This window comes from Stenella coeruleoalba (genome assembly GCF_951394435.1).
Source record: "Stenella coeruleoalba genome assembly, chromosome: 12".
Taxonomy (NCBI): Eukaryota; Metazoa; Chordata; class Mammalia; order Artiodactyla; family Delphinidae; genus Stenella; species Stenella coeruleoalba.
The window spans coordinates 39405033-39430364 of record NC_137158.1 but is presented as its reverse complement, the minus strand read 5'-3'; the positions used below and the strand labels follow the sequence as shown (position 1 = coordinate 39430364).

General features: G+C 37.9%; 1 protein-coding gene across 4 annotated transcripts in view; it reads right to left on the bottom strand.

Moving 5' to 3' along the window:
• SOBP (sine oculis binding protein homolog) overlaps positions 1-25332 on the bottom strand; it is a 158729-nt gene that overhangs the window by 126470 nt on the left and 6927 nt on the right. For all 4 annotated transcript variants that reach the window (XM_079938675.1, XM_079938677.1, XM_079938674.1 and 1 more), the window contains exons 2-3: positions 18084-18222; positions 15745-15930 (exon numbers count right to left, since the gene is read on the bottom strand). In XM_079938675.1, coding sequence (XP_079794801.1) covers positions 15745-15930; positions 18084-18222 — 325 coding nt within the window. The remainder of the gene's footprint in view (positions 1-15744; positions 15931-18083; positions 18223-25332) is intronic.

Here is a 25332-nt window from a genome sequence, read left to right as displayed (position 1 = left end):
ATAAAATGCCAACATGCAGTAGAAAAGGACCGTGGGAAAACCAGGCCTGCTCCCGGGGCTCTGTCACCACTGGGGGTGTCACAGGAGCCAGGTGTGCTTGGTGACCACAAAGCAGGTATAAGCAGCCCCACTGTGACTGACCAGCACACCAAGTCCCACCTCTCAGCATTCCAGGCAGTTCTACTAAGCAGCATACCTGCTGGGGCTACCATGCTAGGGGAGGGGAACTGACAGGCTAGAGACCAGGGGGTCAAAGGGACACGTGGGGAGGATAAAGCCTTCGCATCAAGCACCACTGTCTCTTCCTCAGCCCCTCCTCTTCAGTCTCCTTCAGCAGACTGAAGACTGGGAAGAACTTCACTCAACTAAATTTGTTAAAAGAACCAAGATGAACTCGCTGGAACACTGTCAAAAAGATAATTTACTCCCCTCTTCACCTTCCCATCTTAAAATATTCATTTAGATTTCTTGAATGAGAATGATGAATGATGAAGGGGCTCTCTGAAGGGGCCCCATGCCAATCCCTACTTGGGAATGTGATGGGACATCACGTGCCAGAACAGCGCCACTATGGGAAAGGGGGAGGGTCACACCCACTGAAACCTTTCAGAGTCCTCTCTTCTCTCTGCATAGTCCCCTTGGGCCATAGTATTTATGCACTCCTGTGACTCCAGCTACCATCCATATGATGAAGATTTCCAAATCAACACAGTTACTTCTCAGTTTATTTCCAACTGCCTCCCAGCATCTTAACCTGTCATGTCCAAAGCTACATACACACCTTTCCCCTAACCTGTCCCTTCACTGTGTTTCCCATCTCAGTTCCTGGCCCACGCATCCATGCAGTTACCTGCTGGCAGAAATCTGGTCTCTTTCCTGCCCCTTTCACCTCCCACATTCTGATTAATCACCAGGTCCTCCTAAATATTTTTATAATATTGCATTCATTCATTCAATTACTATTTACCCAGTCTAACTGCATACCAGGCGTTACTCTAGGCTATACGAGACCCGTCCTCATGGAGTTTACTGCTGTCGGTTCCAGTGAAGCCACCAACACCTCTCACCCGTACTACAGGTGGCCTCCCATCTCACTCCCATCTAGCTCATTCCCTCCACTATGGAGGTGAGGAATTCTTGTGAAACACAAGTCTGATCACTGCTCTCACCTGCCCAAAATCCTCCAGTGGCATCCGCTGCCCTCCAGAAGTTGGAACTCCTCACATGGCCTCTCCATGGCTCCCAGGACGAGGCCAGTCTCACAGCTTGTCTACTCTCGGGCCTGTGGCTTCTTTTGCTTTCCTTGAGGCTCTCTCCTCTGAGTCTTTCCATGTGCTGCTTCCTCCCTCGACCACAACCTCAAAATCCTTGACCAATTCAGTCCTATTGCTCCTCCATATCTTAAACCTCCTCCTATGGGAGCCTTTCCTGACCCTGAACCTGGTCAGATCCCAAAGCACCCTGGACTTGATCATCAACACACTTGACTGAGATTTCTTTCTAATGTCTGTCTCCTCCACCAGACTGTGAGCTAGTTAAGATAGGGACCATATCTGTCTTATTCACTAGAATGAAATGTCTGACTTTGGGCCTCAGCATAAGGAGAAGAAAAAGCAGAATCCTTACTAGATGTACCTTGGGTGGTTGGATGTCCAGGGCGGGGGCAGGGGGTGGGGGAGGAAGCCAAGGGCACCATCTTTGTGAACCACTCAGAACAAAGTTGCCTTAGAGGGAAACACCAGTGAAAAGCCCCAGAACAGAATGCAATCGTTATTTCCACTCTCCTCGGCCAAGTCCATGAACTAAGTCTTCTCAATTTAACAAGAACTTTGAGAAGTCAGCATTGGGAATGTCCCTAGAATAACACGAGTTACCAACTTCACCATCACTCCTCTCTCTTAACCAAACCTTATTTATACCTTCAAATAATTAATTGCAAACAGTTCAGTCAAGTCTAAGTTAATTCCAGAAACACATCCACCCTCTACAAGCAAAGGGAAGTACAGCTGACGTTTCCTCTTATTTCCTATTAGCATCTTAGCTCTTTGGTGATCTGGGGCAGGGTGTTCTAAAATCCTAGCTAGGCCATACCCCCAAAAAGAGTTTATAGAATGCCAAGAAAAGTTCTAGGCTGCCTCATGGATCACAGAGGTGTGTGATTTATAATCCATGTTTAGATGGTGTCCCTACTTCTGCCATGAAAGCAACTCAGTGACCTTGAGAAGGTCATTTACTCTCTCCAGCCTCATTTTCCTCATCTGTAAAAGAGGAGATTTAGCTAGATGATCTCCTAGGTCCCTTCTAACTAAAAATCTAGGACTCTAAATCTCTCAAAATAACAAGATCCATTTAAAGGAGGGCAGCCAAGGGGTAATCTTTCTCCTTTCTTTTTTTTCTTGAACCCCTCACTTAATTTCCTTCCTTTTTTCTCCTTCTGTATGGCCACCACTATTGTCCCTTGCCCTTACCACAAGAGGCTTAGAAAATTCTTTGGCTGATGGGACAATTTTAGAAGTGGACCTTTCTAAGCTCTCCAATATTTGCACCACCACAAATCTGGTACCCTCTTTTTAATCCTTTATTATATATTTATGCTTCACTTTAAAGGGACAAACATGAATGTTTATAAAATTCTAACTTTTTATATTATTTTCCATTAATTTCTGATCTTTCAGTGTGGACCTCCACACACATGGTATTTTATGCTGAGTTTCCCAGAAAACAGAATCTGAGACAAAGATTTGCATGCAGCCGGTTTACTGGGCGTGTGATTCCAGGAAGTAGGGGGTGGGGGACAAGGGGAATGAACCTGGGGAGGATGAAGAGCCAATGTAACGATGTGATACTAAGTTGGCCGCTATTAAGGAAGACTGGTATTCAATCATAAAGAACAATCTTTGGAGTATGTGACATACATTTCATAACTCTTTACCCAGGGGACAAAAAGGAGAAAGAATTTATTCATCACATCTATGCCCCATTGACCTAGTGTGTTAATTCCCCTATATTTCTGGTTTGCATTTGTGGGCACACAGCCAAAAAGATTTACACAAAACTCATGCTGCCGTATCAGGGAAGTCCCAGAGCAAGAAGCTAGGGACATATGCCACAAGCATGAGGCAAGATCCTTTCAGAATGCACATGCCTAAGCTGTCAAAGTACTATAGCAGTCACTATGGGGCCAAGAGGATCTGGGGTGGCACGTTAAGAGGCGTCCCATACTCAGAGTTGTCATCACTATAGAGCCTGGTTTCTCAACCATGGCACTATGGACATTTTCAGCCAGATAATTCCTTGTGTGGGACTGTCCTGTGCATTGTAGGAGGTTTAGCAGCATCCCTGCCCTCTGCTCACTACACACCAGTACCACTCCCTCTCCCAGCTGTGACAACCAAAAATATCTCCAGATATTGTCCAATGTCCCCGGGGGGGGGGGGGGTGCAAATTTACCCCCTGATAAGAACCACTGGTGTAGAGTAATGTATTTCCTACTTTAGTCACTCACCCAGTGCCCCTTCATTTCTCTCCACTTTACACGGTATCAAAAACAGCTCTCAAGTAGACCACTGTGAGAGATATTTATGCCTCATGCCTATAACTTAATTTTTAGGCTTCACCATGATATAATTCACATAAATAGGTGATTATTCCTTAATAATAAGGAATGATGAGATTTTAAATACTCCATGTGAGAAAGCTATGAACAGACTAGACACAGGACAAAAATGTTAAAATTACATTCTAGGGTTTCGTTGCTGAAATCAAGACAAGAAGGAATTAAATTTTTAAAAAAATTTTGAAACCTAGGTCTTTAAGTCAAGGACTCAATATATTTTGAGACAAGGATTTTTTTCTCTGAATTATGCATATGTAATATACACACAATTTCACATTCAACTTCAAGGCCCACACTCACCCACCTAAGGCCATCCAAGGAACCCCTTGGAGACAATGTTAACTACAGTTGACGAGAATTTAAACTGTTTCCAGTTTTTAACTATTATAAATAAATGCTCCTATAAATGCTCCTATAAATGCTCCTATAAATGCTCCTATAAATGTTCTTCCAAATGTTTTTGGCATATATATATATATATATATATATATATATACATACATACATACAGAGAGAGACAAACAGACATTTATGTTGAGTATATACCTAGGATGGAATTATTGGATAATAGGATATGTTTAGTTCAGCATTAATAGATATTCGCAATCAGCTTTCAAGAGTGGTTATACTGATTTACACGCTCAGCAGCAATGCATGAGAGTTCCAATTGGTCTGTGTCCTTCTCAATGTTGGGTACTGTCTTTTTCATTTTAGCCATTCTAATGTTTGTGCACTGGTATCTCACTGCGATTTTTTTTTCTTTATTATATCTGTATTCAAATCACAACATATACATGTAAATACTGAAGTGGAAAAGAATACAAAGATTGGAGGGCTCTTCTAGAGGATCTTTGTGTTTCTTTTTTTTTTTAACATCTTTATTGGAGTGTAATTATTTTACAATGGTGTGTTAGTTTCTGCTTTATAACAAAGTGAATCAGCTGTACATACACATATATCCCCATATCTCCTCCCTCTTGCATCTCCCTCCCACCCTCCCTATCCCTCTCCTCTAGGTGGTCACAAAGCATCAAGCTGATCTCCCTGTGCTATGTCTCACTGTGATTTTAAATTTTATTTTCCTAATGACTAACGAGGTTGAACAACTTTTAATATGTTTATGGGCCACTTGGATATTTTCTTTAGTGAAGTGCCTGTTTATATTTTTTGCTCATTTTGCCATTGGGATGTTTTCTTTTTTATTTCTAGGGGTTCTTTATATATTGTGAATGTGAGTCTTTTGTGGAACGTGTTTTATAAACATATCTCCTACTCAGTGATTTGTCATTTCATTTTTTTGAAAGATGTCTTCTAATCAACAGAAATTCTTAACTTTAATAGAGTCTATTTAATCAACCTTTTTCTTTATGGTTAGTGCTTGTAGTATATAATTTAAGCAGTATTGGCCTGCTCAAGATCATAAATATATTCTCTGAGGCTTTCTTCTACAAGCTCTATTGTTCTAACTCTCACTTTTAGATCAACAATCCATCTAGAACTGATTTTTGTGAATGGTGTAAAGAATCAACATACATTTTTTATCATAAGAACTGAGAAGACTATTCTTTCCTTACTGCTCTATACTGTCACCTTTGTTCTTATGGACTGAATGTATGTGTCCCTCCAAAATGCAAGTTGAAGCTCTAATTCCCAATGTGATACTATTTGGAGATGGGGTATTTGAGAGTTAATTAGGGTTAGATGAGGTTGTGAGAGTAGAACCCTGGTCTAATGGGATTAGTGCCCTTGTAAGAGGAGACACAAGAGAACTTGCTATCTCTTTCTGCCATGTAAGAACACAGGGAAAAGGCAACCACCTGCAACTCACAGAGAGAGTTCTTACCAGATACCAACCCTGATGACTTTGATCTTGGACTTCCATTCTTCAGAATTGTGAGAAAATAAATTTTGGTTATTTAAGCAACCCAGGCTATGGTATTTTATTATGGAAACGCAAGCTGACTAATACATTTGTCATAAATTATCAATTTAGATTTGTTTCTGGATTCTATTGAAATGATTTATATGTATATCTTTATGTCATTATCTCATTGTCTTTTTTTTAATTCAACAGAAATCATTTATTACTGCTCATGGTTTCTGTGGATCAGATATTTGAGAGTGGTTTGGAGCAATTCTGGCTCAGGACTGCTCATGAGGTTACAATCAAAGGTCTCTGGGGGCTACAGTAATCTGAAGGCTTGACTTCAGGCTGGGGGATCCACTTCTAAGGTGGTTCAGCCATAGGGCTGGCAAGTCAGTGCTGGCTACTGGTAGGAGGACTCAGTTCCTGTCTACATGGTCCTCTTCACAGGACTGCTTAAGTTTCCTCATGCTTCCCACAGAGTGAATAATGTGAGAGAATTAAGCAGAAACTGCAATAAGCTTTTACGACAGCATTAGAAGTTGGTCACACAGACCATCCCTGATTCAATGTATGAAGACACCACCAGGAAGCCAGGATAATTGGGGGCCATCCCAGAAGCTGGCTACCATAATTTCATTATCTAAAGTCCAAAACTAGGCAAAAATAAACTATTTTAGGGAGGCATACTGAGGTGTTTAAACTATAGAAGAAAGAAAGGTAATGATTACCATAAAAGTGGTTACCTCTTGGAGGAAAGAAGGTGTGAGTAGACAAGGATCACTATTTGTAAAAGGATACATTTATGTTTTACGCACTTTTCCAAAATGTATATATTTCATAATTGCAAGAAAAGGTTCTTTACAAAAATTAAACCAAAAGAGAACTGACATGAAACAGAAAGTGTTCTTTCCTCTTTTATGTCTCAAATATAGATCAATAGATTCCTAAAGGATAATTTTAAATATGGTCAAAAGAAGAATAACAACAACAGCAACAATTAACACTAATAATATTCATTAATAATTATTCTAGTCTTATAATAAATGTTGAGATCTCTTAGTATAAGTCTTCGAATTTTGCTTTTTTTCCTCAAGATAATCTTGGCTACTCTTACCCCTGTGCATCTCCATGTATACTTTAGAAGCAGCTTTTTTTTTTTTTTTTTTTTGGTGGTATGCGGGCCTCTCACTGTTGTGGCCTCTCCCGTTGCGGAGCACAGGCTCCAGACACGCAGGCTCAGCAGCCATGGCTCACGGGCCCAGCCACTCCGCAGCATGTGGGATCTTCCCGGACCGGGGCACAAACCCGTGTCCCCTGCATCGGCAGGCAGACTCTCAACCACTGTGCCACCAGGGAAGCCCCTAGAAGCAGCTTTTTAATTTCCACAACACTTTATGATGAAATTTTATCAGAATTGAATTAAATATATAGATCAATTTAGGAAGAATCTGCCTTTTTAGAATATCTAGTCTCCAATCCATAAACATGGTGTGTCCCTTCACTGATTTAGGTTTTCTTTCATTTCTCTCAACAATGCTTATACTTCTCTGTGTAACAATCCTGCACACATTTTGTTAGATTTTTTCCTCTGGGTATTTGATGGTTTGATGCTATTTTAAATGGTATTTTTAAGGTTTCGTGTGTGTGTGTGGCTGGTATATAGAGAAATAATGGATTTGGCGGTACTGACTTGGGGGTTTAGACCCTGATAAATGCACTCATTAATTATAATAGTTTATTTGTTCATTGGTAGGGGAGAGAGGTTCTAAACAAAACAGCATTTCTACCTTTCAAATCTTTTTTTCTGTTGCTTTTTCTTGCCTTATTACATTGTCTATGAGTTCTAGTACAAAATTAAATAGAAGTAGTGATAGTGGTTATCTTTATCTTATTCTTGATCTCAAAAGGAAAGTTTTAAATATTTCACCATTAGGTATGGTGTTTGCTGTAGGTTTTTTGTGGATATTTTTTGTCACATTATGGAAGTTTTATTCTATTCCTATTTTTCCAAGAGTTTTTATTATTAATTGTGTTAAATTTTTATAAAATTGTGTTTCTGAATCTTTTGAGAATATTGTATGAGCTTTATTTTGTTCTGTTAATGTGCTTAATTATATTGACTAATTTTCAAAATTTAAATCAACCTTGCATTCCTAGAAAAAAAATCCAAGTTAGACATGATGCATTATCCTACTGCTTATATCACTGACTTTGGTTTGCTATGATTTTGTTCAGGATTTTTGAATCACTGTTCATGTTAAACAGAAGTTTTCCATTTTAATGTAATCTAATTACATTAAATTATCATTTTTACTTCTAATGCTTTTGTCATGTGATGAGATCAAGGTCATGCTGGGATCATAAAATGATTTCTATTCTCTAGGAGAGTTTCTCTAAGTTTGTTTTTATTTTTTCCTTAGATGATAGAATTTAACACTGAAGTTATCTGGATCTAGAATGTTCTTTGTAAAATGATTTAATTATTTAATTTCCTTACTACTCAGGAAATGTAGGACTACTCAGGTTTTCTTATTCTTGTGCCTGTTTTGGTAAATTAAATTCGACATAATGTGACTTCTCTTTTGCAGAAATTCTGGGAATTACTTCCAGTGATCACAACTTATGTATAACATCAAAATGATTAGGTTTAATACCATATGGGTGATACAGTCTTTTTATATACTCATATTTCACCTTTCTAGCACTTTCTCTAAATTTTATTTTTTTAATTAATTTTAATTGGAGTACAGTTGATTGACAATGTGTGTTAGTTTCTGCTGTACAGCAAGGTGAATCAGTTATACATATACATATATCCACCCTTTTTTAGATTATTTTCCCATATAGGTCATTACAGAGTTTTGAGTAGAGTTCCCTCTACTATATAGTAGGTTCTTACTGGTTACATATATTTTATATGTAGTAGTATGTATATGTCAATCCCAGTCTCCCAACTTATCCCTCCCTCCTCTTTCCCCCTTGGTAACCATAAGTTTGTTTTCTACATCTGTGACTCTTTCAGAGTAAAAATTAACAATCATTGAAAGTTGTCCTAAGTAGCATAAATCTTCCATCAGAATTTCAGCTGCTGTAACTACACACATAGGTAATTGGCTTTAAATATATTCAATCAATTAACAAATACATATTATGACATATTAAAATAGACCCTTTCAAATATTAAATCATCTAGGCATTTCACTATACAAGTCATAAAACCAAGATTTTATAAATGTAGGGAAATTACAGATTACCTTAGTTAACTACATCATTTTTCAGACAAGGAAACTGAGGCTCAGAAAGGCTAAGTGGCTTATCCAAGATTAGACAGCCAATAAATGGCTGAGCTGGCATTAACAATCCAGGTCTCCTGGCTCTTACTCTGGTGGTCTTTCCACCACATCATGCTACCATTCAAACTACACATTCCATTTGGCATTAAGAATGACTGAACATATTGAAATTTGACTTACATCTTTTCAAGACCCCTTGATTGTATAAAGAAAGATAAAACAGGACCCATGTCATAGTAGCTAACATTTTAAGGCTTCATTTTGTGTCTTTTTTATCACTTTGAATTTCAAATGACTATCTCTAGCTTACATTATGTTTCAGATGCCATTTCTCCCCAACTGTACAAACATAACAGTTCCTGAGTATCTGCGTACAGACTTTCTGCTACTCCAGTTTAACTGCCCTTCTACTCCCCATGCACCTTCCAAATGCTGTTAAATTATTTCATACTTTCCAAAGTCAAAATAGAATAATGTTTTGATTATATATCAAGTACACTGTAAGTTCTTGGTGATCAGGGACGATATATATATTTGTATCATATACATATATATAATTTGTATTTATATTGTATATATTTGTATTATCTCATATAATGTAAAGAACATTCAGTAAATACCTTATTGACTAAAAGACTGACACAGTGTTTTGAATAATCAAGTGGTATGAATATGGGTTAAGGAGACATTGTGCCTAAGTTCAGCTACCAGCTCGACCACTTATTACCTGTGTGACCTCAGGCAAGTTGCTTAACTTTTCTGGGTCTCAGTTTCCTCAATTGTAAAACAAGGTTAATAATAGCATCCACACAGAGTCTTTCTGAAAATTAGATGAGATAATCTATTACACAATGCCTGTCCCATAATAAGTGCTCAAAAAATATTAGCTTGATGAGATTATATCAATACTGTTATTAACTACTTCTCTTCCTGTCATTCACCATAATTCCTCCTGTCCTCATCCTAAGCGGTTTGGAAAGATCTCCAAATCTGAGGGTTCAGTGAACCTCTTCTTTTTATTGAGAAATGTATCTACTACATAAATAGTAAGTCATCCAAATCCCATTAACTCTAGGTAATTTTATTTAATAATCATATTTTAAAAGTTGGACAAATAAATAAATGGCAAAGCAATTTTTATTAAGTCCTGTTTTCTCAATGGCTATTTGGAATACAGCATTCATATGCAAGCCCCAAGAATATTGAATAACAGATAAAATAAATAATGATCATAATGCAAACCACATTCTGATTCCCACTTCCCTGCAAGTACAACTCCATGTAAGAATTACAAGAGCCAAAAAGTAACATGCTTATTAACTGTGGGCTACTCAGCTATACACATAGAGCTTAGCAGATCACGTGAATGTTTCCATATTCTCAATTAAGCTAATGGTTCCTTAGAGCCCAGTTCTTATAACCCCTTAAGAATTTCAAGATTTGCCTGAAAAAATATATCACATTTCCATGACTATGACTGAACACAAATTTGGAAAGCTCACTGAAAGCAAACCATCCTGGAAGACAGGAAATGGTCATTGTTTTCCAAGAAAGGCAAGACGCTCCTGCACAAAGGAAATCAAGCTGGTCTTAGAAGCTTAATCTCATGTCCCTCCACATAAACCTGTGTGTGCTGTGTGGATGGACCCTGCCTTTCACTTCACACACGGGAACATACTGGGGAATAAGAATAAGGTCACTTACCATTTGAGGTAAGAGACATTTTATTCAAAATTGCCATATAAATGCATCCAGAGAAGTATATTCCCTCCTTTATTCACATTTCATTTTATTTTAAAGTATTCAGAGATTTAAAGGGATTCTGGACTTATAATAGACAAGTTATAAGCCTCTGGAAAAACCTGACAAAAGACTCAGATCTAAAATATTGTTTCCTAGATACACAGTGTTTTCTGCAACTGGCCTCAGTGAAACTTTCACTAGCAAAGTCTTTGCATTTCATCTTTACCTTATGAACAAAAAAAAACTGCACTAATTGTTTTACTGATTTTTTAAAGTCTTGAGAGCAAAATGTTGTTCATGGAGCAAGTCTAAGAGCAGGAGATAAAAAATCCTGGTTCAAGTCCCAGCTGGTTACTTTAACCAGAAGTAGGCAACCCAAGCTTGCCCAACCACTGCAGAGGGTTGATGTCTGCTCAGTGGAACTGGGTGCTACTACACTTGTAAAGCAATAAAGACCAATATAAGGTCTTTGTAAAAAAAAAAAAAATGTATTTAAAATTCATTTTGAATGGCTTTGCTTCAATAGTCAAACTTGCGTGAGAGCAGAGCAGGCATAAGTGTTCTGATGGAGATTCACTGTTGTACAGCTCTTCCAATCCATGCTGGAAGTCCTTTACTGGTACAACCCTCTCTGAATGAAGTCCCAAAGGATTGAACTCATATTAAAATCTCTAATATGAGAAGAATTACAGCAAGGTTACAATGTAATTAACCTGAGTTATCTTTCAAAACTCTTGCTGATATATATTCTGCCACTTCAGACTATGCTCACGCTGTGGTTTTTTAAATTAGCAAAGAAGGAGGTTTTCATATTCATTCTAACTGAAAGGATAAAGGAATGTTTGTGTAAAAAGGATAGGAATGTTTACACAACATAGGAATGTTGTGTAAAAAGAGAATTGGTTGATACTTTCTATTATTTTCTAATATTATTCTTATCATTATATTCTTATCGTTTTTTAAAAATGGTGACTCTATATGGCAAAACCTTATTCTGTCCACTGCAGAAAAGTCCGTGATTCTTATTTAAAGATCATGGTGATTCCCTTCATTTGCTTGGAGGGAAAAGAAAAAAAGTAAAAGCAGGGCTATTATTCTGTGTTTATAACAAGTCTATTACCATAGTAACGACTGTGATGTCACAAACCCTATACCAAGGGCCAGATTCTGTCTCTGAGCGGGGAAGGGCAGCTTAGCCTTGGAAATCGGATGAAATTGGATGCAAACATGTGCAGCAGAAGCAGGGTCAATGCTTGTGGTAATCACCAAGGTGCAAGAAGTTCCCCTTCCTGGAAGAAAAAGGGTGCAGGAACAGACAAGCAATCCCCCAGGCCCAGAAATAAGCTACCCCCACAGTTCTGTCTGCAGCTGTGCAAAAGGAGAGTGGAAATCCAAGCGAGTGTGGTATCACCGTGTTCCCGATCACGAGTATTCCACTGGGCCCACTGGCTGCCAAATGTGGATGGGATCCAGTGGTGAGCCTGCCTGAGCACAGGGAACACTCTCTGGAACTAGTGCCTGACCAGATGGAGCCTTCCGGTACCTCGAAGCAGGAGCAACTTGCTTCATGATGGCAAGACTTTAAAACCAAGCTGGGGGGTTACCACTGCTAGGTCATCCTGGTTCACAGAACCACAGATGCTTAAGAGTTAGAGAACTCATCAAGTCTCCCCAAAGATGTGGACTTGAAAAAAATAACCTTTTGCAGGAACAAGCTATATCCCCTGTCACTAAGGAATCTGAAGTAGCAGATTAATAAATACTCTTATTCTGATACAGTCTAGGGAAGTTTCGTATATATACGCTGACAAGGCAACTTTATATTAAAAAGAATATTGGATTAGGAGTCAGAAGACCTTAGTACTAGTCTTGACGCAAGTACTTAGAAGCCACCTGACCTTGAGAAAGCCATTTAACTTATTTGAGCTTCAGTTCTTTATTTAATGATATCTCAAATGCTATTTCCCAGGGTTATTGTAAAGATCAAATTAAATAAAATCTGAATGAGTTTCATAACTGTAAAGGGTTTAATACAAACATAAGGTATTACTAGCATTTTCACATAGCCGGCTTACAGTATACCAGGAATAATTTGAACGCTAATGGTTCTTTTCTTTCCAGGAATCCAGAGCATACACACAATCCTCTTCTTCCCTATCCCGAGAAGTAGACACTTGCATGATACAGTCAACTCTGAATTATTCAGGGGTTGATTACCAAGGGGCCTTTTGTTCCTAGCCATCGTATGATTTATTAGTTTCCCTCAGAAATGCCCCATTAACCTATATACAGCTAGACCATTGACAAGAGGGTCCCTCAACTGGATTACCTTGAATAACAACTCTGGTCAAAGTTTTAGCAAAAGGAAAAATTGAAATGATTAACTAGATGGGAGTTTTTGGATAATTTGTGGACTTTACACTTATCTATGGATAAGTACTCACATCACTGTCACAGAGGCTATGGTCATGGTCAGACAGACTGAGACTAATCCAAACAAGATCCTAGCACTTTCCCAGTGAACAACAAAGTAGCCTGTACTATCTTCTGCATGTGCAATAGGAATTTGAATATCAGTCATTCATTCATTTATTCAACAAACACTGGTGGAGTACCTATTATGTGCCAGAGCTCACCACATACCCTGAAAACCCCACTATTTTCCTGCCCTGTCACTGTCCCTTCCTCACGATATTACACAGAGCACCTTGACAAATCTCATAGCCTGACTCTTAGAAACTCTATTCACCTTCCTGGTATCATGAGACTTTTGCCAATCTTACCCTAGTGCTAGGGTCAGCAAGCTATTGTCCCTAAGCCAAACCCTGCCTGCTGCCTTCTTTGTAAATAAAGATTTATTAGAACACAGCCATGCCCATTTGTTTATGTATTATCTATGGCTGCTTTTCTGCTACCACCGCAGAGTTCAGTAGTTGTGACAGAGACGGTAGAGCTCCAAAGCCTAAAATACTATCCGACCCTTTACAGAAAAAGTTTGCTGACCCCTGCACTAGATAACATAACTAAATCAAAATTCATCTCTCCTGTAAGTTTCTGCTTGGAGAATAATAGAGTAAGCTCCTTGAAAGCAAAGAACCTTTGTGTATCTTTTTCTTGTCATATAGAACCCTGGAGTAGGATCGAGTCAAGGTTTAGAGAAGATACAGAAAATTAAACATGTCCTTCCCTACATTCTGTTTTCAACAGATGAGTGCCTTGGAGTTCCATGGAAGACAGCATAAAACCACTGGTGTTCAGTTACTCTGGCTTCTAAATCCTCAGAGTTGCTACATCTAAGACTTCCAAGGCTCAATTTTTGGCCTCTATCCTTTGCATATTTATTTCTTGATCTGATGTGGAATTAGAGTTAAATAGGAGCTGTGTGCTTGAATTCCACGTGGCTGGCTCAGCAGGAAACTCCAGGGCAGGTTTTTTGGCATGCCAAACTCATGTTAGCCTCAGCTATGCTAATTTCTAGAGCTGTTTGCTTTGCTCAAATAAATCTTAGAGGGGAATTTGCATTTGGATACACACTTTTTTTTTGCACAAATTATGTGCATGATAACTCTGGGGCAGAATAAGGACTGAAAAAAAAAAAAGAACAAGAGGCATGGTGTTTACTGAATGGTTTTCATGTGGCAAGCACTATGCTGGTGCTTTACCTACATTTTCTCATCTCATGGCCACAACTATCCCATAAGGTGAAACTGTGATCCCCATTTTACAGATGTGGAAATCATATAACTTGTCTACACTCACAGAGCTGGTAAATGACAAAGCCTGGATTTGAACACAATCTGTCTGAATGTGAAGCCTGTGTTCTTTTCACTTAGTCACACTGTTTTATTGATACCCTCATCATCATCACCACTCACCTAAGCCCCTGGACATACTTTCAAACAATGAACCCCACATTTAACAAAATTAGTCACCCTTCTCTCCAGTTGTCCTATGCAAAATATGTGTTTGACCTTTAGGAGATAAATTTGGGTCCCTCTGCACCATAAAACAATCAACCAAAGGAGAACAGTGGCATTAGAAAGACAAACTTTATATGTAACACAAATTATGTTAGTATTTAGTAGACAAACACGATTACAAGTGATTTTGATAGGTAAATGGATTTTAATGACATATCTGAGGACCTCAGTATGAAAGGACACTTTTGCTGCTAAAATGTCATAGGCTAAGCAAAAGAATGTGCCCATACCATGAAAAAAATGTTAGTAACACTTAGAAGATGGTACCAATATATCTATAATATAAGCCAAGGAATTTATATCTACAAATATTTTCACTATTTATGGAAACATAACCAAACACCTATCTTCCTTAAAAAAAATACAAGCATTAACTTTAGTGAGTTATGATAAGTACTGCTATCAAAACTCAGTATTTATCATTGTTCAATTCAACATACAGAAAAATAACCAGCGTAGCAATTAAACGTTCTAGCATAATTCTGACATTTTACAGCAAGCCAGATACAATATTACTGAACTTCTTTCTCTGTGTGGAGCATAACTGTAACCTAGCTTGCAATAAGATTTTAAGACTGGCTTAATAAAACAACATCATGCTCAGCCCACTGCCGTCTAGCTTAATACACCGCCATCTAATTTTCTAGAAATATAAAAGAACTGATTACATTTTCATGCAAATGAAATTCAGATCTCCATTTTTTTTAAGCTCTCAAAGAGCTTTGCACAAATTAAAAGGAACTCTGTATGAGATGGGTAACCTAGGTTGTTTCTTAAGTGGATTTATAAGAAGGCACGCTGGGGAACAAGCCTGCCACACACACTTCACAGATTGCCCCTTCCTTCGCAAAACCCACAGAGGATACGTGGTCCTCACTGCACCACCACCCAGCTCAACCATGGTTCCTTTTTTTCTTGCTAACCAGGCAGTATATATCTTATTTTTTTAATTAGTTCATGCTTTTTTTAATTTTAAACAGATGATTTTAGAGAAGGAAAATAACTTCTTTTATAGCCAGGGGTAGGAAAAATTTATTGTCAGTTGAAAGTTGACAGCCTAACTAGTAGTAGATTGGCCTAATAAAACAATACTACTTTAAATAATACATGCACTAACATTTCTTAGCTGCAAAGTCCCTAAAACAGTCTTTTCCAAAATTAACTTAAGCATTTAATAATTACCATAGGATGGTTAAAACAATTTTCTATCAATCATTATCACTGGAAACCCCAGTATTGACTTACCTGCCGGTGGCTTTATGAAAGGTGGAGGAATTAAAGGTACAATAATGGGCACATTGCCATGATCCTTTGACCCTGCAGGTGAGTCACTGAGTCCATTTCCTGTGGCAAGCCCTGAATAGCCTGTGCTTATATTGTATGGTGAAATAACACTGTCCTCAGGTAATTTTGGTTTTGGCAAAGAATTTTCTGTAAAAGAAGAAAATCACATTCAATATGACGAAAGGGCTTACAACCACATTTTCTCAAGTAAAATGGCTATGGAATAAAAATTTTATTTTGCAAATCTTTAAACACTTTACCAGAACTCCACAGACCATCCTGGACCTTTTCAGTCGTGTTACCATAAATTTCCAAAGGGCTCCTTTATAATTTGCTCCACTATGATAGCTAACATCTCAACTGTACTGTGGTGATGAATTTTAGCACTGTAAAAGCCCACAGAAAATTGAGAGGCAATTAACCCTTTCCATGTACAAAGTGATATACAGCAGACATCGCTCTCTGTCTACCAGGGGAGAAGCTTAAAAAGTGCCCCTGTAGCACTGTAACCAGGTCCCACTGTATTGTAAACCTGAGTGATAATATAATCAAAAGAACCAATGAAGGGAAGAGATATGGGAACATATGTATATGTATAACTGATTCACTTTGTTATAAAGCAGAAACTAACACACCATTGTAAAACAATTATACTCCAATAAAGATGTAAAAAAAAAAAAGAAAAGAAAAAAAAAGAACCAATGAGAAAGAAGCTGATGATTAGGAAAAAACTGTTGTTTCACAGGGTAGACCCATTAACCCATTAATACCCATTAAAAATTAACAAAAATGATCATAAAGAAAACTTATAATGATATGAACCTTGTGAATTTTATCCTTGCATGTGAATCATTAAAAACAACAACAGTGGCTTCCCTGGTGGCGCAGTGGTTGGGAGTATGCCTGCCGATGCGGGGGACGCGGGTTCGTGCCCGGGTCCGGGAGGATCCCACATGCCGCGGAGCGGCTGGGCCCGTGGGCCATGGCCGCTGGGCCTGCGCATCTGGAGCCTGTGCTCCGTGATGGGAGAGGCCATAGCAATGAGAGGCCCGCGTCCCGCAAAAAAAAAAAAAAAGAAAGAAAAGAAAAAAAAAAAAACAACAACACTCAACCATAGAAAACAACTTGTTCCCTCCAATAGCATATCCTGGCACTCTCTCCATGTTCCCCAGAGGCAAAGATTATTACCTAGACCAAGTGTTAAACGAGCTATTAGTTTACAGAATATAAACTCGACTTGCATTTTTCGTTTACAGTGAAATTGATGATACTATCTCGGTAACATGATGTGTACAATTTCATACCAAGCTTAACATAAAATTTGTCACATACGTTCAATTCCACATGCCTGCAGGACAGCTCATTTACATTTCATTGCTTGGCATATAAGAAGGAAAAGCACTATCTTAGAGACTGGGAATAAAATGCATGAACAGGTAGTTTATGCCAATAGATATTGAATGTAATGAAAATACTGATCAAATTGCCAATTATATCACACAATTAGTTTTAGTCACACTTTATTAAAGTTCCCCAAATGGATTGCTTCTTCACATAATCCTTTTCTTTGACAAACAAACACTCAATCCAAATTTAGGTTCATAAATTCAGTGTGCAGATCAACACCCACCAATGATTCTAGGCTTCATGAAATATCAGGCACTGCTACCCACCGGCAGATTCAGTGTTATTTCAGCTCCACTAACCTTCTAATTTCTACTCTTTGGCTGGGCTTTGATGATCATTCTTATGGAATTATATAGGACCCAACCTTCTACTACTCTCTTACTCTACTTCTTAACCTATCCAAGGCTGTGTGGATGAGGCAAGGGTGAAAACTTCAAACAGAAAACAGAAATAGGGCCTTCCTTTAGAATTCCCACCCAAAAGGGGGGGAGGAGAAATTATCAAACTAACCATGATTGTCTCTTACCGTCTGAAAATCTAAACCTAACATTTCACTTAACAGAAAGCACCAGTCCTTAACAATTGATATATCGAAGGGTTCAGGAAACTAGAAATTAGCAAACACTGTCCTTTTCTATCAATTTGTGGGCAGGACCACAGCGCTCAGCTAGCCCTTGTCTAGCTAACTCTCCCATTGCTGGATGGAGATTAAGCTGTGTCTATTTTTGTTTTATGTTGTGCTCTTACATTCTGCAGAATTCTGCTTACGGGGATGTCCATTTAAATCAACCATTGGCATCATGAACAAAACGAGTCCCAGAGCAACTCAATTCTGGCAGGTTGAGATAGCCAATCCTTGTTTGCATGAAGGAAAGGACATTGAATATCATTACCTTTGAGAACAGAAATGTGCTGCCGGCTCTCTCCATCTGTAGGATAGTTTCTGAATTCAATATCTTCACCATCTTTCAATTCAACCTTATCATAGCCATACCAGCCAAGAAGTTCATTCATGGTGTTTTCTGCAAAGTTCTGAAAGAGAAGCATAGGCTACTTATGTATATAATCAATAACTATTTGAAAAGAACACATAAATCGAATTCTGTTTCCACTACCCATTTTCTGCCAGCCCCGCCCTACCTCCCTTAGAGTCACGTTTATTTTTCAAATCACGTTCAAAAACTGTCATGCGTTTAAATCTCAGGATGACGCATCCAATTATGACAGGCCTTCAGACATTTGCAATTTAAAGATAACAAGAGAAAAGGTATTTGTCAGTTTTGCTTAAGAATAGGAAGTCATATTTTGGCATATCCTTCTGCAAAGTCTATATCTTTCACTAATACAAAAATATTGAAAGGTAAAAGCACAAAAACAGCTCAGAAGAAATTTTGAAACTGAAAACAATCGACCATTTTGTGGCTCAGATTAATTTAAACTAGAATTGCTTTCTAATTTAGGTGTTGTTTCTTAACATGACTCTTATCTCAGATAAAGCAAAATCTCAGCAAAGAAATAATTTCTCAACTGTCAACCACTACCATCCAGAAAGCTGAATAGTCTACAAGGGTTTCCCTTTTGTAACAGTATTCTTTAAACATTGAAGCATAATTTCCTTTACGAATTCCACTAGTGACAGATTCTTTCCCCATGAAATCAAAGGTCACTGTGATTGTCTTCTGACAAGTAACATAAAAGTACCAAATAACTTTAAGGTTACTAGCCAGCTCAGATTTTGGATAATGTATGAAAACACTTTATGAACTATAAATCAATATACAATCAGCCCTCCATATCTGCAGGCTCTGCATCTGCAGATTCAAGCAACCGCAGTTGGAAAATATTTGGGAAAAAATTCCAGAAAGCTCGAAAAAGCAAAACTTGACTTTGTCATGCAGGCAACTATTTACACAGCACTTGTATTGTATTTACAACTATTTACCTGGCATTTACCTTATATTAAGCATTATAAGTAATCTAGAGATGATTTAAAGTATACGGTAGGATGTGTGTAGGTTATATAAAAATACTACACCATTTTATATAAGGGACTTAAGCACTGCGGATTTAGGGATTGTGGGGTGGGTGTGGGGTGTCCTGGAACCAATCCCTTGTGGATTTGGAGGGACAACTCTATAAAATATAAGGCATTATTATTGTTGTTATTATAGATACGAAGCTGTGGAAATAATGGGTAAATAATAGTTGGACAAATTTAAAGCTTATACTACCAGGTGACTATTTTTAATGAACTTAACAGCTGCTATATCTTAATGCTTGTGTGTGCCTTAAAGCATCTCTATCTGAGAAAGAGAGAGTAGAGAAGTGGTTACCCGGGGCTGGGGGCAGCGGAAACGAGGAGATTGGTCAAAGGGTATAGAATAGCATGCTGTACGGTATGGTGATTATAGCTAATAACACTATCATGTACTTGAATGTTGCTGAGATAGTTGATCCTACATCTTCTCACTGCAAAAAAGAAATGGTAACTATATGACAGGATACAGGTGGTAGCTAATGCTACGGGTAGTAGTCATTTTACAATATATAAATGTATCAAATCAATACATTGTACACCTTAAACTTGCAGTGTTTTGTGTCAATTATATCTCTTCTCAACAAAGCTGGAAAAATTTTAATAAAAAGAAGGATCCTATACTACAGAGTAAGATAATAAATGTTTGTTGAATTAATTTTTTTAAGGCATCTTTATCAGGCAAGGCAGGCTGAGCCTCCTAGACTGAGCTAAAAAAACTATATATGCTAACCTTCTCTGTGGCTCAAAGAACCTTTTCTGATTCTCCCTAGAAGTTGTCATTTCTGAATTACACTGGGATGTATAATTTATACCTGAAACAAGCACCCAGGCTAAACCAGCATGTGCACGGCCTCAACGTGTAAGTTCCATGTTCTCTTGAACTTCACTTTAGATTTCAGCAGGGGTTGCATAACCCCTGGTGGTCCAGTGGGTAAGACTCTGCGCTCCCAATGCAGGGGGCCCGGGTTCGATCCCTGGCCAGGGAACTAGATCCTGCCTGCGTACTGCAACTAAAAGTCCACATGCCGCAACTAAAAGATCCCACATGCCGCAAGGAAGATCCCGCATGCCGCAACTAAGACTCAGTGCAGCCAAAATAAATAAATTAAATAAATAATAAATAAGTAAAAAGAAATATTAGGAAAAAAAGGAAGGATATTACACTACATAAAAACAAACCTGGCATTTCAAACAAACAAACAGGATGCTAGATTTTTTTTTTTTTTTTTTGCTTTAGTACCCACTTGAGCTCAGAGTTCCAAATGGGTCAATCTGTGATAGTATAATGCACAAGCAAGTTTTAAAAATCTAGCCAGATTGATTCAGTGTTACCATCCACAAGGCCAACAGCCAGCCATATCAAGCTTTACTGAGGCATTTATTCTATCTGATGGCTGGTCATGTCCACATTAAATAGACATTCTTTTCATGAATGCACGAAGATGATATGATCGATATGTATAATAAGCTCAGCAGCTTCTGGAATACCACCGAGGAGGATTCTGCTAAATGCTGTACTACTCAATCAAAAGAGATTGCTTTAATGAGGTGTCAGTCTCCCTCCCCTAACACCCAATTTCTTTCACTGAGCTGAGTGCCTGGACTGGAGAATGACAGTCCCTAAGCACACAAACCAAGGTCCTCCATCAGGGGTCTGGCAGCAGAAATCTCTGAGGATAAGGATTACATCTTGCATCAAAAAAACAATTCCCAACAGTGCTAAAAGCCAAGTTCAAGCCATCCTACTGGTTGATATGCTGTTTGCCTCAATCTCTAAGAGAAATGAGCCCCAAAACCAGAAAATCTCTTGCATAGTAACTCCTGGCCACCATATCTAATTTTCTAGACCATTTGTATCTTGGGCACCTCTTTCTCTGGTTCTGTCTAACCTCTGAAGCGACACAAAAGCTACAGATGCATAATTCACGGAGCAACCTCCCAGCCAAGGATATAGATTTGTTTGTTTTAGTCCAGCTGCAAATCCGTTCAGCCTTTCAGAACCAATCCCAGGGATGGGATCCAGAAGTGTCAGACATTTGCGTAAATACTGAAACCTCAACTGGATTATTAACACAAAATTCATATTATTTGGGCATCTTAAGTGCATCACTTAGTTTACGGTTTGTCCTGAAAACTCAGAGGCTTCATGGAACAATCAATATGATCAATATGGAACTGATGTATTCCATTTTCGAGTTACTATAAATGTCAGGGAAAATAAACTCTAAAACATTCCCTTTCTTATCACTGAAAGTAAAAAGAAACATATTAACGTTTTGATATATGACTGGAAAAGCAGAAAACAAAAGGTTTATAGAGCCTTGAGCCATAACTCTCAAACTTTTCATAAAAAGTCGAACAAGATCAAAGAAAAAGAAACACCAAACTACAAGAATAGGTATCACCGCTGTCTTATATACTATTGCATTAAGAAATCAAAGAACCCCAAGGAATAAATAATATTTAATTTCTAGTTAGAACTTGATGCTAAACATCATATGGGCTCGCTATGGTGCTAAACCAAAGGAAATGAAATGGATTTTTGCAGTTACCATCCAAGAAACATAATATATTCTAGGAGAAGTGAATTTAATGTTTATGGTCCATAAGGGTTTTCAAGTTTTTCTACCAGAAAATTAAGGTGATAAGGGTTAAAGTGCAGAGAGACTTTTGAGGTAAGGCTGTTTGATAATAGGACAAACCACTATACTAAGAGAAGCTGTAAAATTTGCTTCCCCCAAAATCTTCACCCAGAATTTCTCCTGGAGACTTAGGGTAGGAAACTCAAGTAGAATCTCTTAAAGGCCCTTCTAGCTCTAAGGTCCTGTGAAATCAAAGAATTTCTACTTATACAAGAAATAAATTGCCTTTTGCTAAGAAGTATCATAATTGCAGTGATCACAAGGCATAAATTTTACTGAACAGCCACTATCTCAAATATTTTATCATTGTTCCCATAAACCATCAAAATGTGCCAGAATTTCAATATTCTGGCATCCAAAACACATTTTGCAGACTGCCTCTCACCCTTGGAAGTGGCACAAAAATCCTCCCTCATACCATGTGGTCCAATTTGGGTTTGGAAAATAGGTCACTATAATTACAATGATAATGTCTAACACTCTTATAGCACTTTACAGTGTTTCCACATCCTTTAACTCTCTTGTTCCTTTCAATTACCCTGTGAGTTAGGTATTTGATTTCCACAGTAAACTTTTGGTGAACCTCTGTGACATCCTCATCTTACGACAGAAAATTGGAGCATACAGAAGGTAAATGACAGGCATGAGAGATCACCTAGTACAGTCAGAACAAAAATACAGATCTTCGGATCCTTATACCAGGACTCTTTCTATTATAAATTCCGTACAGTCCAATGTGTCAGCAACTCCAAAGGAGCTACCTCCTTGGACCAACAACAGTATTGCAAAGAAATCATATCGCCGATGTCAATGTCACATACAAAGAGCTTTTCAACTAGGACATATCTACCTATGCTAAAACTTTGCTTGTTTTGCGACTTGATCATTGACCTCTACTCTCCTTAACTGTCTTTATTGTTGGGATAGGGGGGTCTTAAAATTCATAATCAAAATTTAATCTTCTCATTTGACAATTTTTTGACATCACATCTGACTCTAATGGCTTTGCACTTTTAATACTATACCTCCATACCCCTTCCTCTCCCTTTCCAATTCCCCTCTCTCACCTCCAGGGTTCCTAAAGAAAGAAGAAAAGCCTAACCTTTAATCTGAAAGCATGATCTTTTCCTAGAATTTAAAAAAAAAAAGGTCACAGAAAGATAGTAGAAAGACAGGAAACTTAACTATTTCCCCACTCCTCTGAGTTCTTGGCAAAGTTTATTTTTATTGGAATTTAATTCCCAGGACATTCATTAGACACTCTCCTTATTCAACTAGAAATACTGTATGCATGTCAAAGTTCACTCTAAATGGTTTTTAATTGAACATTTTACCAGGTAAATAATAATGACTTGACTTCAAGTCATTTTGAAAATCACAGTAATTATAAAGCCTCAAAATACTCTGAAATGCAAGTACTTCAAGGTCTTCAAAAAGAACTAATGATTTTATTCTGAAAACACCAAAGTTTAAAATATAGGGTAGGTGCCACCGATTTCTCTTATCTCAGGCCTTGCATAACTGAATGTCAGATGTGTTTTCAACTTGGTATCCTACCCAAGAAAGTAGAAAGTTTTCAGAGAGCTCCCAATCATTCATTCAGATGAGGGGAAAGCCACGTCCTCCCTCTTCCCACAAACATAATTCCCATTTCCACTCCAAGTCCTACATCCCTCCACAGTGCTAGTAAAATATGTCATCTATCCCAACGAAACACACTATAAGTTACTTGAGGGCAGAAACCCTTTATTTCATTTTATGTCCCATCTAGCACAATGCCTAGCACTTAGAATCTAATCAATAAATGTGCTAACACATTTGGATACATCCATAAATATTTTTTAAATATGTAAATACAGAAAAATTATCAAACAAAATTCAGGACAGCTGATTCTAAAAATAAATATGTGAAAGCTTAAAAAATTATAATATCCAGGGCTTCCCTGGTGGCGCAGTGGTTGAGAGTCCGCCTGCCGATGCAGGGGACACGGGTTCGTGCCCCGGTCCGGGAAGATCCCACATGCCGCGGAGCGGCTGGGCCCGTGAGCCATGGCCGCTGAGCCTGCGCGTCCGGAGCCTGTGCTCCGCAACCAGAGAGGCCACAACAGTGAGAGGCCCCCGTACCACAAAAATAAATAAATAAATAAAATTATAATATCCAATGTTAATGAGCACTCTCAGACTTTTTTTTTTTTTTTGATGTGGACCATTCTTAAAGTCTCTATTGAAATTGTTACAATATTGCTTCCGTTTTATGTTTTGGCTTTTTGGCTTCGAGGCATATGGGATCCTAGCTCCCTGACCAGGGATCAGACCCGCATCCCTTGCATTGGAAGGCAAAACCTTAACCACTGGACCTCCAGAGAAGTCCCACCCCCAGACTATTGGGAATTCAAGTTAATTCAACTTTTAGAAAAGGTAACTTGACTCTCTGCAATAAAAGCTTAAAATTTTACATACCCTTTGATTCAGCAATTTTATTTCTAGGTATAGTAGGGACTATTCTAAGGAAATAGGTAGGTGCAAAAATATGAATGTTCAGGAATGTTTATCTCAGTGTTGCTTTCTTAGAAACAAACTATATGTCAAACAATCGGAATTCAGTTAAATAAATTATAGACTAGTCATGAAATCACTGAAATGGAATACTATTTTGCCACTAAATATATGCTGTGGATAAATTTTTACTGCCATGAAAAGTTATTAACAATATGTTAAGTTTTAAATGGAAGGTTAGTAGTTTTTTGTTTTTGTTTTCTTAAAAAACATTCATCATACATAGAAAAGGACATGAAAAGACATACATCAAAATGTTGACGGTAATGGTGTCTGGGTGGGAAAATTACAGGCTTTGTTTTTCTTTTTGCTTATTTATATTGCTTATTCTACTATTTATATCATGTCCATGTATTATTTTTATAAAAATCAAAAAATAGTTTTAATTAACACAGTCTTCTCACAGACAACCATGTCAGTCATATTCACAGTCCTAATAACAGTAAAAAGGATCTGCCAGTTACATTACTTAACTTCAAAACATTCTTACACACATTATCCAAGAAAGTGGAGCATATGAGAAATACTTTCAAAGGAAAAGGAAACCCCCAATCCTGAACAATTTACAAGGTGGGGAAAAAAATGCTGGTATCTCTGCCAGTTAAGGTTATGAATAATAGAATGATGGTTATTTTTGGAAAATATTTTATCTCCCTTTTCACCTCCATGGGTTCTGACTGACTTCTGAGGTAGATTTCTATTAAGCATCACTGGGTTCACTAATTAAGATTTTTAAAGGGCTGAGGGGATGAAGCTGTAGAAGAAAAGCAGTTCCTTTTGTAGGAAGTAGGAATTAAACTTGATTAGAAATCAATTTCTAGCTCTACCTATCCCCAGGTCTGAAAGTTAAAAGAATTATAATATCCAGTGTTAATGAGCACTCTCAGACTACTGGGAATTCAAGTT